The sequence below is a fragment of the Myotis davidii genome, unplaced genomic scaffold, assembly GCF_000327345.1.
Source record: "Myotis davidii unplaced genomic scaffold, ASM32734v1 scaffold217, whole genome shotgun sequence".
Classification (NCBI taxonomy): Eukaryota; Metazoa; Chordata; class Mammalia; order Chiroptera; family Vespertilionidae; genus Myotis; species Myotis davidii.
In genome coordinates, this window is record NW_006290034.1 from 9,760,375 (window position 1) to 9,774,163 (window position 13,789).

The window sequence follows — 13,789 nt, forward strand, 5'->3', positions numbered from 1 at the left end:
TTTTTTTTTTTATTCATTTCAAAAGGGATGGAACCAGCCCAGGGGCCGTAGTTTGCCCACGGCTGCCTATCCACTGAGCCAAACCGGTCAGGGCAAGATATTATTTCAAAAATTGTTGGATGGGTGGAATGAGCCAGGGATCTGCGTGAAGCAGGCCAGCTTGCTATTGGCCTATCTGAATGTAGGCTCGACCCAGGGAACTAGTCCTCCGTGAGCTCACCCGTGGTCTTCTGGGACTAGAGTGGGATTAAGTTGGCCAGAGTCCAGTGCCAGCTTTTAGGCTCTCCCCCCGGCCTCCTTGGTGCCCAGGCCCACACTGGGCAGAAGAAGATTCACTTAAATGTCGAATGACGGTGGCTGACATTTACTGAGCATTTTCCATGTACGAGATATTGTTCTAAGCATCTTAAGTAAATTCGTCCATTCAATTCTCACAGCAATCTTGTGGGGTACATACTTTTTTATAGATGAGAGTTAGAAAAGGTTAATTAACTTCTCTAAGATCACACAGCTCTTAAAAATAGGTTTGGTGTGCAAACCCAGGCAGCCGGCCCTGGAGCCTGCCCTCCTCACCATCACCTCTTGCTTCTCCAGGTTCATGTCCTTCAGGGGCCCTTCTGCCATTTCTCAGTCCTTTTCTCTCCCAGGATGGGAGGAGGGGTCAGGGCGAAGAAAAGAACATTTCTGCTTGATTTTTTTATTTTTTTATTTCGTTTCCTTAAATTCCCTGATGACTTCCTGTGGATGCATATTTACCCAGGATGAGGCCTATCTTTTCTTATTTTTATCTTATAAAACATATACTTACCCAGGAAGATAACTGTCCTGTTCAGTTGTCTGAACTAATTTTTTTTTTTTCACACCCAAGTTGGGGCAGTTCGCAAAGCACCACAGTGCAACTAGCGTGGCTTTTGCAAGTCACCTCGCTCTCTCAGTGGGCTGGAAATGACACCGCTTCCTCTTTGCCTTTATAGTGAGAACATAGCGTTTGTCGCCCGGCATCTGAGCAACCTCAGTGCCACCACCCGCGGAGCTCTGCACGGGTCCCCATGGCACGCATCCCACGTGTGGCATCTCTCCTTCTCTTTCTCAGTAAGTTCCACTTGTTTTCTGGTCCCAGGGGCTGCTGGGTGATGGAACAGGACAATGTGGTTTCTCCAGGAAAAACGGGGCCAGGCTTCTCTGGTGTTGGCGGTGCCAGATCTGCCAGTTCTGCTGGCTCTGCCTTTACCTTGTCTTCTTGGGCTAGCTCATCCCTGGAGACAGGAAGAGGCTTCGCTCTCCAGCCTGGGAGGTGATTGTAAGGTTTGCCTGATGTCAGAGCTTGACTAGGTAAGTGTGCCTTGGGGATAGAAGGAAAGGTCATGAGAGCACTTAGTAGTTTTAGGCTAAGCTAAAGAAGGTTCTGGACTCTACCTGGGCTGAAGGGGGAAATGACTGCTGAGAGACAGAGAAGGGGCAGGGAGATTCACTTGGCTTGGCTGACGAGCATACGCAGGGGCCTTAGCTGGCCCGGGGCATTCCTACATCCTGTAACGGGAGGAAAAGGGAAGTTTGATGGTGAATTGGGAAGGGAATGACATAGTTCCAGAGTAGGTAGAGCAGCGAGCAGGTACTAATTGTGCAATGGTTTCCTTTAGCATCTGGTAAAGCCGATAACCCCATCTCAGAATAATGTCTTAAGTGCATAAAATAAGATACAAAGGGCTCTAGGGGAAATCAATCAATCATATTGAAATGCAGTTATTAGAATATTTTTAATTAATTTTAGGAAGAGGAAAGGGGAGAGAGAGAAACATCAATGTGAGAGATACATATCGGTTGGTTGTTTTCCAAATGTGCCCTGTCTGAACCAAACCTGCCACTTTTTTTTTCTTTTTTGGTGTATGGGACAATGCTCCAACCAAATTGGTTGTTTTCCAAAAGTGCCCTGACTGAACCAAACCTGCCACGTTTTTTTTTCTTTTTTGGTGTCTGAGACGATGTTCCAACCAACTGAGCCACGCCAGCCAGGGCCAAAGTAGTGTTAAATCGATTGTGATGTAGTCACTTATGCATCTCTTTATGCATTACATAACAACCTAGAAGTTAACCACCAAACTTCAACGTTGCAATGAATATGAACAATATTTCAAGATTTTTGCAACAACTGTAATGTGATAAAGAAAATATTTATGGTTTCTTGTCTACATTCATGACTGAAGGAAATACTAAATTTCCATGAATATTAATGAAAATTAAAATGTCAGGGTTTTTTGTGGGGTTTTTTTTCCCCATCCAGGTTTATGGACTCTTTAAAATTGCAAATTTTCTGTCTTTAGTGAGCAGGCTGGAAGGTCCGAGGGGAAAGGAGAAACATCAATGTGAGAGATACATATCGGTTGGTTGTTTTCCAAATGTGCCCTGTCTGAACCAAACCTGCCACTTTTTTTTTCTTTTTTGGTGTATGGGACAATGCTCCAACCAACTGAGCCACACCAGCCAGGGCCAAAGTAGTTTTAAATCGATTGTGATGTAGTCACTTATTCATCTCTTTATGCATTACATAACAATCTAGAAGTTAACCACCAAACTTCAACGTTGCAATGAATATGAACAATATTTCAAGATTTTTGCAACAACTGTAATGTGATAAAGAAAATATTTATGGTTTCTTGTCTACATTCATGACTGAAGGAAATACTAAATTTCCATGAATATTAATGAAAATTAAAATGTCAGGGTTTTTTGTGGGGTTTTTTTTCCCCATCCAGGTTTATGGACTCTTTAAAATTGCAAATTTTCTGTCTTTAGTGAGCAGGCTGGAAGGTCCGAGGGGAAAGGAAGTAGTAATCCCAGGCTAAGAACTCCTGCTCTACAGAGAGTGGACTGAGTTAGCGAAGGGACTTAAATGACCGGAACCAGAGGGGAACTAGAAGAAATCACAGTCAGTGTGACCAGGGCTGTGGCTAAAGCACGCAAAGGGAGCAGCATTCAGCCAAGGAGGTGCTTAATAAACATTGGTTTGAGCTGAATTGGTTTGGGCTCCCGTCGCAAGGAGCATTGGCTAGTGTGAGGTAAGAACCAGATCGGGGGCTTGATGGGGTGAGAGGTGGTCTGAAGAAGATTCCTGGGACCCGTTGCTGGGTGACCAGTGCCCACTGGACTGGTCTGGCAGGTGCTGAGGGCCAGGTGGACTGGAGGGACCCTTTGAGGATTGTTGGCCGGTGTGCTCCTGTTTGTCCTGTTCATTTGTCTGAGAGTGATTCTCGGGTGTACTTGCTTTGCGAGTTTGGAGTGTGTGTTTGGTTTGCGTGTAGGAGGAAGCTGGGTTTACATTGGGCAAGTCAGACAATTGCAACTTTTCTCTCTTTTGTAAGCAGGCTGGACGGTCCGAGGGGAAAGGAAGTAGTAACCAAGATTCAAAAGAGGGAGCTGGTAGCTTTTTCTTAACCCATTTAAACAATGGCCGATACTGGCTTATATATTTTACTTCTAACGTCTGAGTCATCCTCAGCACTAACTTTGTATAGAACCAGTTTTTATGTGTAGAACACATAAATCAGGAAGTAACTTGCAAAAATGTAGGAAGCCTGCTATTAGTCATCACAAATATTGAGGGGGAGTCTTAGCCAGTTTGGTTCAGTGGATAGAGCATCGGCCTGTAGACAAAGGGTCTGAGTTCGATTCCCCATAGGGGGTGTGGAGGAGGCAGCCAATCAATGATTCTCTCATCATTGATGTTTCTGTTTCTCCCAGTCCCTTCCTCTCTGAAATCAATAAAAACATATATATACTAGAGGCCCGATGAACGAAATTCATGCTAGAGTAGGCCTTCCTTCCCCTGGCTACCGGCACTGGCTTCCCTCTGGCACCCGGGACCCGGGCTTCTCTCGCAGCCCCGGCTTTGTCTGGAAGGTTGTCCAGAAGGACATCCGGTCTAATTAGCATATTATGCATGCATATATATATATTTTGAGGGGGAGATGAAGGAAACTAATTAAGTGATGACCAGTTGATCAATTGTACTGTTCAGTCTTAATTTATTTATATTTTTAGTAATCCTGCTTAATCCTATTATAATAAGTAAGGTGCTAAATGAGGTCAATGTCATGATTAAATGAGCTCTTGGATTTAGCCCTTAGTTCTGCATATTTGATCTGTCATTCCTCACCTCAACTAGACGGCCTCCAAACAAAAGCCATTAATATGGGAGGGTCTTGGGGTGGGGAAATTGCTTGTGTAACTGAAACTATTTCATGAAAAAAATGTCACTAAATTATGGGTGGAAGCTGTCCCAGCTTCCATGCGGATAGGTTTTTCTATGTGTAAAGAAAGGAGTTGAGTGGTGTGTTCCATGTTCTCCTGGTAGGTTTTCTGTAAGGTGGAATCATTTGGAGTTGCTGTTTTTGTGTATCAAAAATGGTCAAATATGAGTCGTTTTATATGGTTCAGTCTCATAGCTTCTACTCAAATAATACTGAAGCGGCAAATTTGGCAATCCCAGAGATAGTTTTGGAAAAAAAAAAAAGCCAATACTATCACGGAATTCTTCATGTTTCAAAAGCATGACTCCAATGCCGTATGTCAGCGCCACGCTGTGTGCCCATCAGTCAACGAGACTTTGAGCTGCTGTGCTAGGGCATCTAACCCTCTGCCCATTCAGAGAGAGGGCAAAGGGGCAGTCCTCCGAGACAGTTTACTCTTTAGGAAGAGGAGAGATATATACACCATATCCCACCGAGAATATATTCCTGATAAGATGTTTCAGGGTCTGATCCCAATGCATAGGCATTTGAATTGAACTCTGTCAGTCAGTCCTTTCCATCTTAAAAATACCTATGAAGCTGCTACATTATGGCGTTTGCTTTTCTGAGAAACAGTACCATCCCAATCATGTTCTTGACCTCATGCTGCTACTAGCACCTTACTCCATTCATCACCCTTTCTCTGGCTTCATCCATCTCTCCCCTCCACTGCTCCTCTCCCCTAAGCAGACAATGGCACCTGTGTCCCTCCCGGCCCTCACTGCTGCTCTCTACCTGCTGTCATCTTATTCCTCCCTACTCTTCTGCCTGAAACTTCTTGAAGTAGTTTACGCTTCCTGCACTGGCTTCTGACCCTTGAAATCTGCCGCTTCTGCTCGATTGACATCACTTTTACATCCACTGACACCCTCATCATTAAGCCTTTAGAATCCGCCTCTCGGAGGCATTTCGCAGTGCTGACAAGCCCTTTCTTATTGGAATGATTTGCCTCCTTTGGTTTCCAAGCAACTGTGTCTTGGCTGCCCCCTCAACTCCCTAACTCTTCCTTCCATAGGTGTTGTTCCTCATCAGAGCCCCCTAAATAGAGAGATTTTCTAGTAATCTCTCTTTAGCACTCTTCTCTATATTCCCTAACACTTCCCAATACTTACATGTATAACTGACTTATTTTGCATCTACAGCCCAGAACTCTCCCTACTTACAAACAAGCATTTACAGGAAACCATGAGAAACCGTAGAGATAGCCAGAGGTTTGGCATTGGCAAATCCAGGTTCAAGTTTGGCTCAGCCATTTACAAGTTTTGGCACTGCCAAATAAGGAACTATGACTGAGTTCTTGAAAGGATTAGAATATACATCTTTTCAAAGGGTTGAAGACTTTAAAGCACAGATACATATATTTAAATATTATTTCCAGTTATTTGCTATATATCCTCCCTGTTTATTCCGAGGTATTCAAATTTAGTATTTCCAAAATTAAATGCGTTATCTTCTTCCTTGAACACACAACAGAAACCCTCCCTGATCTCCTATTTCTGTTAATAGTTCCATTATTCTTCCAGTCACCCTCACAAACCTGGGTATCATCTTTGATTTCTTCCTTCCTCCCATCCCTCCACTCACCCCTACTACCTCCAAGCATCCAAGACACTGAAAAACGGTAGATTTTATCACCACAATGGCTTCGAAATTGTAGTCCCTTTCTTTCCACCCCTGTTGCCATCATCACTTCTCTCCTGGGCTACAATAATGACCTCATGTCTGTTTCTAATTTCCATCATCCTATACAACTTGTCAGGTTAATTTTCCTAAGACCATTCAAACACTTTCAGGCTTAATCAAGCATGGCTTACTCAATCAAGTGCACACATTTAATCATAAGAGTCAAGTCCTTCATGTTCTGGATCCAAATGTCCTACCTGGTCTTACCTCCTTCTATTAATCTTCATATAACTCTTCCCCTAATCCAACCGATTACTTCCTATTTCCTTTAACAAGTCTTTTGATTCCTATTCATTCAGTCTCCTCATGAAATCTCCTTATCTAAAAGACCCTGTCTCCCCACTTAAATTGTCATAATCGTTCCAATTCTCCAAAGTCCATTTCTGGTACTGTCTCTTTCATAAACCTGGCCTATTTCCCTCCTCAAAAAATACAATCTCTCCTTCCTTCAAATTCCTCAAAGCATTTTTATCACATCTCTCTATGAGGACTATTACCCTACTTGACCAAATTATAAAATATAGAAGTCAGAGTCTCTCTCCAACTCATCTTCATATCTTGGTTCCTGAAGCATCAGAAATACTAGAAGTGGCTGAATAAATATTTATTGAACTGGCAAATAAAACAGTAGAAAATGAAATGTTAGTTTTCACAATGAAATGCTTCAAATGCGGCACCCATCTCTCTGAAAAGTCATGGAAAATGTTGAAGGAGTGTTGCCTAGCAACCAAAAATAGCATTGTGGAAACATGCCCTGATATAAACAGGTTAGTGGTACCTCAGAAACTATATTTTTTTAAAGGCATTTTTTAAATTGTGAAATATAACACAAAAGAACAGTTGATAAAACATAAATGTGCCTTTGAACAAATAAGTAAAAACCATGCAATCACTACCCAGGTCAAAAAAAAAATAGAACACTGCTAAGACCCAAGAAAGACTCACCCATGCTGCCATGGGCCCCATCCAGATCACAACCCCACCCCCCCCCCCCCGCCCCCACGCAATCACTTTTCTGACTTTCATGATAACCACTTCCTAGCTTTCTTTTCTTTTAATTCTCTTTACCCCTTATGTTTGCATCACTTAACAACACTGTGTAGTCTTGCCTGTTTTAAAACTTTATAAAGAGTAGAACCATTCTATTCTCTAGGTAGTCAAACAGATTCAAAGTATTTTGCATCTTTTATTAAACACAGTTATTTATATTATTGCAACTATTTCATTTTATGGATGTACTGAGTTCATCTGCTCTACGTTGGTGGGCGTATGGGTGGTCTCTAGTTATGGGCTCTAATGGATAATACAGGCACGGATGCTCTCTCATGGTCGCCTGAGTGACAGTACACACCTTCTCTTAGAAGCATGCCTAAGACTGGCTGGCTTTGCTGAAAATGTTTTCAATGGCCTCTGTAGTATAATTTTTTTTTTTTGGTAATAATTTAAAATTTTCTCAGGTGCCCTAACTTCTATTTCTAGGCATAATATAATCATAACATACCTATGAAATTGGGATTTATGAATACATGAGTATATTTTAAATGATTACTGGAAATGTGTGTGATTGGTCAGTTGGTTGGTTAGATGTTTGCTGTTCCGTTTTGCACTGAGCATGCACATGTGCAGTTTTTAGTTAGTTGACTATATCGGGTGACAACTTACTCTGTCTGCCCATCTGTTTGTAGCCCCGCTTCTGTCAGAATTGTTTTCATTCCAGAATTTCTATTCTCAGCCTTATCATGGTCCCTGTAATGTCACTGTTCCTTTCTCTCACTTTTTTCCCTTCGGTTTCCTTTGTCCTGTAGGGTCACGCGATTCAGCAGATGCGCTGCTTCTCCCGTATCTTCTTATGAACTCCGTTCTGTTCATTCCTTCAATGAGTCCTCCGACTTGTGGTCACTCCATCTCATCCTCCCCTTCCCACTGGCCCTCCGCCCTCCTGAAAGATCTAGCTCACCCTTGTGGCATCTGTCACCTGTTCTTTGTTTTTTTTCTGGAACACAAACTAGCCTTTAATATTAACATAATAAATAAACGCATTGTAATTTCTGCAAAATTCTTGATTTTGCAAATATGTATATCAGAGGAAATGTTACCGTTCGATAATGTTTTCTCCTTTAAATCTAATACATGAGATTTGTCCCAACAGGAAACATTCCACGGTGGTCCCAAATGAAAACCTGGGGTAAGGGAAGAACTAAAATAAATTCTGATTCCAGATCCTGTGGGACTTGACATTCAACAGAATGAAGCTTTTCAATAAAGTTGTAGTGGCTTTTTAAAAAATTACAAAACAAAATCCCCTCTGCGGTATAGAAAGGAAGTACTATCTCTTCAGGTGCTAATTTCAGCTGATCTTGCATCATATGAGGCCAGGAGCTACAAATAGACCAACCAACCCACAGGAAAAGGCATGGCCCCATGGGCAGTGCCGGAGACTGCCTCTCCAGCAATCATGGCTGTGAGAAATGCCACCCAGGAATTTGAGGCTTAGGAAGTACCTGCTGAATTTCACCCCCCATCCCCCCCAAAAATGTATAGGTGAATCATCATACATTGTATTTACTTTAAAATAAGTGCACTTCAGATAAGCAGATATGTTTCATGGTAGGGGCCATGTTACATGAATTAAGCTAGAATTGTTGTGGGGTGTTTTTTTTTAACTCAATTCAGAGAGGAAGGAAGAGAGAGAGAGGGAGAGAGAAACATCGATGTGAGAGAGAAACATAAAGTAGGTCGGCTGCCTCCTGCATGCTCCCTACCTGGAATTGAGACCACAACCTGGGCACGTCCCCTGACTGGGAATCGAACTGGCAACCTTTTTTTTAAAAAAATATATTTTATTGATTTTTTACAGAGAGGAAGGGAGAGAGATAGAAAGCTAGAAACATCGATGAGAGAGAGACATCGATCAGCTGCCTCCTGCACATCCCCCACTGGGGACGCGCCCGCAACCCAGGTACATGCCCTTCACCGGAATCGAACCTGGGACCTTTCAGTCCGCAGGCCGACGCTCTATCCACTGAGCCAAACCGGATTTGGCCGAACTGGCAACCTTTTCGTGCACAGGATGATACCCAACCAACTGAGCCCCACTGGCCAGGGCTAGACTTGTTTTTGTTGTTGTTGTTGTTTAATTAACTTCTAGTCTTGTTACAGGTATTTTTATTTAGCTATCTTTTTTTAAAATATATTTTTATTGATTTCAGAGAGGGAGGAAGAGGGAGAGAGAGATAGAAACATCCATGATGAGAGAGACTCATGGATCGGCTGCCTCCTGCAAGTCCCCCGCTGGGGATTGAGCCCACAACCCGGGCATGTGCCCTTGACTGGAATCATCGAACCTGGGACCTTTCAGTTCGCAGGCTGACGCTCTACCCACTGAACCAAACCAGCTAGGGCTAGACTTGATTCTAAGAGACTAGAGATTATAACGGAAGTTAAAGTTATAGAAGAACAATTCACTCATCAAGCCATTCCCCTGCTCCTCAGCCTAAAGAAGATGTTGAACCTTTGAGTTGATTATAGCTAATAACCTGCGATCTCAGTTACAGGGATTGTAATACAGGGAGCGACAGAAGGCGGCACGCTGGGAGCTGGGACACTAATCTATTTTTATTCCCCTTTCTTTCTCCCACTTGCAAGCTAAACTCAGCATTGGCCAGAGAGAAGTAACAGTTCAGAAAGGACCGCTGTTTAGAGCTGAAGGTTACCCTGTCAGCATCGGCTGCAAGGTAACTGGCCACCAGGGACCTTCCGAGCAGCATTTCCAGTGGTCTGTCTACCTGCCGACAGCCCCGGCCCGAGAAATCCAGATCGTTAGCACCAAGGATGCCGGCTTCACTTACGCAGCGTATGCGCAGCGGGTGCGAAGCAGGGACGTCTACGTGGAGAGGCTCCAGGGCAACTCGGTCTTGTTGCACATCTCAAAGCTCCAGGTGAAGGATTCTGGTGAATACGAGTGTCACACACCGAACACTGATGACAAATACTATGGGAGTTACAGTGCGAAGACTACCCTGATTGGTAAGCCGTGTGCCCTCCTCCGCTCGCCACCCCCAAATATCCATCGCAGTGCCTTGCGGTGGGACATGGCTTTATATTGTGCTGTTTGCGTTGGCAGAATTGCCCATGTACCTCTCTGGGTATTTGGGGGATTTATCACAAATATGTAGTTCATGTTTTTGAAAGCTGTCAATTAATTTTTCCAATCAACTTTGCCTTGAAGATTGAGATAGTGTGTGTCTTCCCAAGGCCTACCCACAGCTACCCATAGGTTGATAGGAACCACAGCATCAGTCAAAGCTTAGAGAGCACTCATTAGGTTATGTCTTCTCTTGGAGGCAGAACATTAACTTGATAAGAGCTGGTATTAATGTCACAGGTAGTATTAATGTCATAATGTCAATGCTTATTTTCAAGCTACCCTTCTCTAGCATATTTACCAAAAAAGAAAGGGTAATAGTTCTTGCAATTACCATTTTGTCCCTTTGCCTAGAATATCTTATCACCCTTTGTTCAGCCTAGCAAACTCCTACATATACTTCAGGACCCAGTTTAGCTATTACCTCTGCTATGAAACCTGCCCTGACTGTTGCAGGCAGTATTTCAATTTCTTTCCTCTCAATGTTCTATTCACACCACTATTCTTAGCCCTCACCTGTTTATGTGGTAATTGGCTGCTTCTGTGACTCTCTCCTACCTCACTCTGAGCACCAGGAGGAGGGGATGTTTATCTCAGTCCCTTGCACTAAATAGATGCTCTGTAAATAGTCATTGATCGAATCTAAGTGTTGCCTTCACTTAAGCTTAGGCTCTGTCATTTCCTTTGAGGACGGAGAGAATGATGAGGTGTAGGATGGTTATCAGCACTTTCGTACAGGTTGCATGTTGGCTCTGAATAGCAGATAACAGATGGTTTCAGAATGTTGTTTTATAAAGGAGCAGGTTAAGGCCAAGGAAGTGAACTGACTTGCTCCGGTTCGTGTAGTCAGATAGGGACAGATTTTGGATCAGAATCTAGGTCTCCTAGCTCCCAGGGTGTTCCCCTTTAAATACTTCATGTCCAAGTAGCAACCTTGGCTACAGCCCATGCTAAACATGTAAAGTCAGGATCAGTGCATCAGGGAGCCATTAGCTTTGCTGAGTTCCATCAACTGTATGTACATAGATGCCAACATTTGCATTGGCCACAGGGAGCGCGTATGGCTACCAGAAAAGGAACTCAAAGTATGTGCTTTACTGATGGTGGGTCAGGGCGCCATCTTCATCTAAGTAGGCCAATCTGACTGGCATTGGGCCAATTATCATTATGTCTTTGCTTCCAGTTATTCCAGACACCCTCTCTGCCACCATGAGTCCCCAGACTCTCAGTAAGGAGGAAGGTGAGCCGTTAGAACTTACCTGTGAGGCAGCCAAAGCCACAGCTCAGCATACCCACCTGTCTGTCGCCTGGTACCTGCTGCAGGATGGAGGAAGTCCAGCCACCAAGGTCATTTCCCTCTCCAAAGATTTTACGTTGCTCCCCGGGCCCTCATACACAGAGAGGTTTGCACGTGGTGCCGTGCGGCTCGACAAGCTTGGGGCCGCTACCTTCAGGCTGTCCATGGGGAGCCTGCAGCCCTCGGATCAAGGCCGGCTGTTCTGTGAGGCAACTGAATGGATTCAGGATCCGGATGAAACCTGGACTTTCATTGCAAAAAAGCAGACAGATCAAACAACCTTGCGAATCCAGCCAGCAGGTAATTATCTTCTCGGGAAATTAATGTGCTGGTGGTGGGTGTTTATGGGATAACTTTTTGTTTTCTTCTCATCCTCTGTTGGATCTAAAAATGTTTTCCCTGAAAGCTTGAGTAAATTTTCCTTTCGCCATCTGGGAAGCATAAATAAAAGAAAGACCGTCCGTTTTTGGCTCTGTCCACAGGAGGGTTTGTATGGGCTAAGGTCTGTTGAATAGTTGGATAGATTCCACAAGCCGTATGTGGAAATAGTGAGTGTTGTTACCATTCTGGCCAGGCTCTGCGAGGACCCTGAGCCTCGGCCATGCTGGATGCCCTGCCCAAGGTCACCCCGCTGCTGAGCGGTGGAGCTGGCCTTGGGAATCAGGTGTGTCACCACAGACACCTGGCCTGAGTCGCTGTAGATTGCGTTGGGTGGCATTTTCTTCTTTTTGTTGCGATTGTAAATAAGAGCGTTTTCTTAGTTTATTTTTCTAATAGTTCGTTGTTAGTATCTAAAAATACAACAGATTATTTTTGGATGTTGATTTTTGTAACCTGCACCTTTACTGAAATTGTGTATTAGTTTTAACAGTTTTTGAGTGGAGTCTTTTGGAGTTTCTACACATGATTTTACTTCTTTTTTTTCTGATTTGGATGCCTTGTATTTATTTATTTTTCTGGCTAATTGCTCTGGTTAGGACTTTTGGTACCATGTGGAATAGAGGTGGTAAGCGTGGGCATTCTTGTCTTACTCCTGATCTTAGAGGAAAAGCTTTCAGTTTTTCATTGTTAATAATGATATTAGCTGTGAACCTGTCATAGATCACATGTGCTTTTAACGCAGGAAAACTCCACTGGATACTCTCAGCCAAAATATAGAGCAAGAAATCACAATTTCTAGTAATTCAACATAGCGTAAAACCTGTCATATCTTTTATTTTAAAAACACATTGCTCTATACTTTATTCATCTATGCACACATCCTGCTTAATAGGATTGCATTCAGAGAACAGGTATGCTGTTCTTCCTGTGTGATGTCAGAAACAGGCAAGGGCATTTTCGATGCTAGGCATTTCTTCGGCCTATCTCCTCCTTAGACTTGAACCCCTGCATGGCATTCAATCTTTGTACTGTCCTTACGGGGCTGTCATCTCTCTCTGCTACTGAAGGGACAGATGCAGTGGCCTCTCTAAATACCTGCCTTGCTTTGTTTCCTAGTGAGAGATTTTCAAGTCAACCTTACGGCCGAGAGCACGTTTACTGAAGGGAAACCCTTAGAACTGGTGTGCCAGGTACTGGGCAGTGGCCGGGCCCCACAGCTTCAGGGCGTGTGGTTCTTCAATGGCATGGAAGTGGCCCGCATTGATGCCGGTGGAGTTCTGGGCCTGAAGGAAGGCTACAACGAGAGAGCAAGTCAAGGACAACTCCAGGTTTCAAAGTCGAGCCCCAAGGCTTTCTCTTTCAAGATCTTCTCTGCGGGCCCAGAGGATGAAGGCACCTACAGATGCGCAGTGGCGGAGATGACAAGGGCTCAGATGGGCTCCTGGCAGCTGCTTCAGAGCAAGCAATCCCCAGACAGTCACGTGCACCTGAGGAAGCCAGCAGGTATGTGAAGTCGGACCAGGCATGGTTGAGCTGCTTTCAGATCCTCTCCTTCATTAGTACAGGCTGCCTCAGGGACACAGTGGAGTCAATCAGATCACTTTGGGGGCAAGTACAGGAAAGCACCCAAACTAGCCAAAGACCTGAGCCCTGTTCTTTTTTCTTTTTTTTAAAAATATATTTTTATTGATTTCAGTGAGGAATGGAGGAGAGAGAGAGAGCGAAACATTAATGATGAGAAAGAATCATTGGTCAGCTGCCTCCTGCATACCTCACACTGGGGATCAAGCTCACAACCCGGGTATGTGCCCTGTCCGGGAATCGAACTGTGACTTCCTGGTTCATAGGTCGGTGTCAACCACTGAGCCATGCTGGCTGGGCCTGAGTCCCGTTCTTGAGCGGTTAAATGGGTCATGACCGTGGAGGCTCCACTTTATTTCTCTAAATCTCAATTTCCTCAAGTGTAAAATAATGACAGAACATTACATTTTCCTTAAA

The 13,789-nt window shown here is 43.9% G+C and overlaps 1 protein-coding gene across 1 annotated transcript in view; it reads left to right on the forward strand.

The window, feature by feature from the left end:
- Window positions 1-1,002: 1,002 nt before the first annotated feature.
- Window positions 1,003-13,789, forward strand: part of CD101 (CD101 molecule) — a 30,791-nt gene continuing 18,004 nt past the window's right edge. Inside the window, exons 1-4 of the mRNA XM_006763054.2 lie at window positions 1,003-1,092; window positions 9,615-9,995; window positions 11,297-11,710; window positions 12,908-13,294. Of these exons, the coding sequence (XP_006763117.1) occupies window positions 1,050-1,092; window positions 9,615-9,995; window positions 11,297-11,710; window positions 12,908-13,294 (1,225 nt within the window). The 5' untranslated portion in view covers window positions 1,003-1,049. The remainder of the gene's footprint in view (window positions 1,093-9,614; window positions 9,996-11,296; window positions 11,711-12,907; window positions 13,295-13,789) is intronic.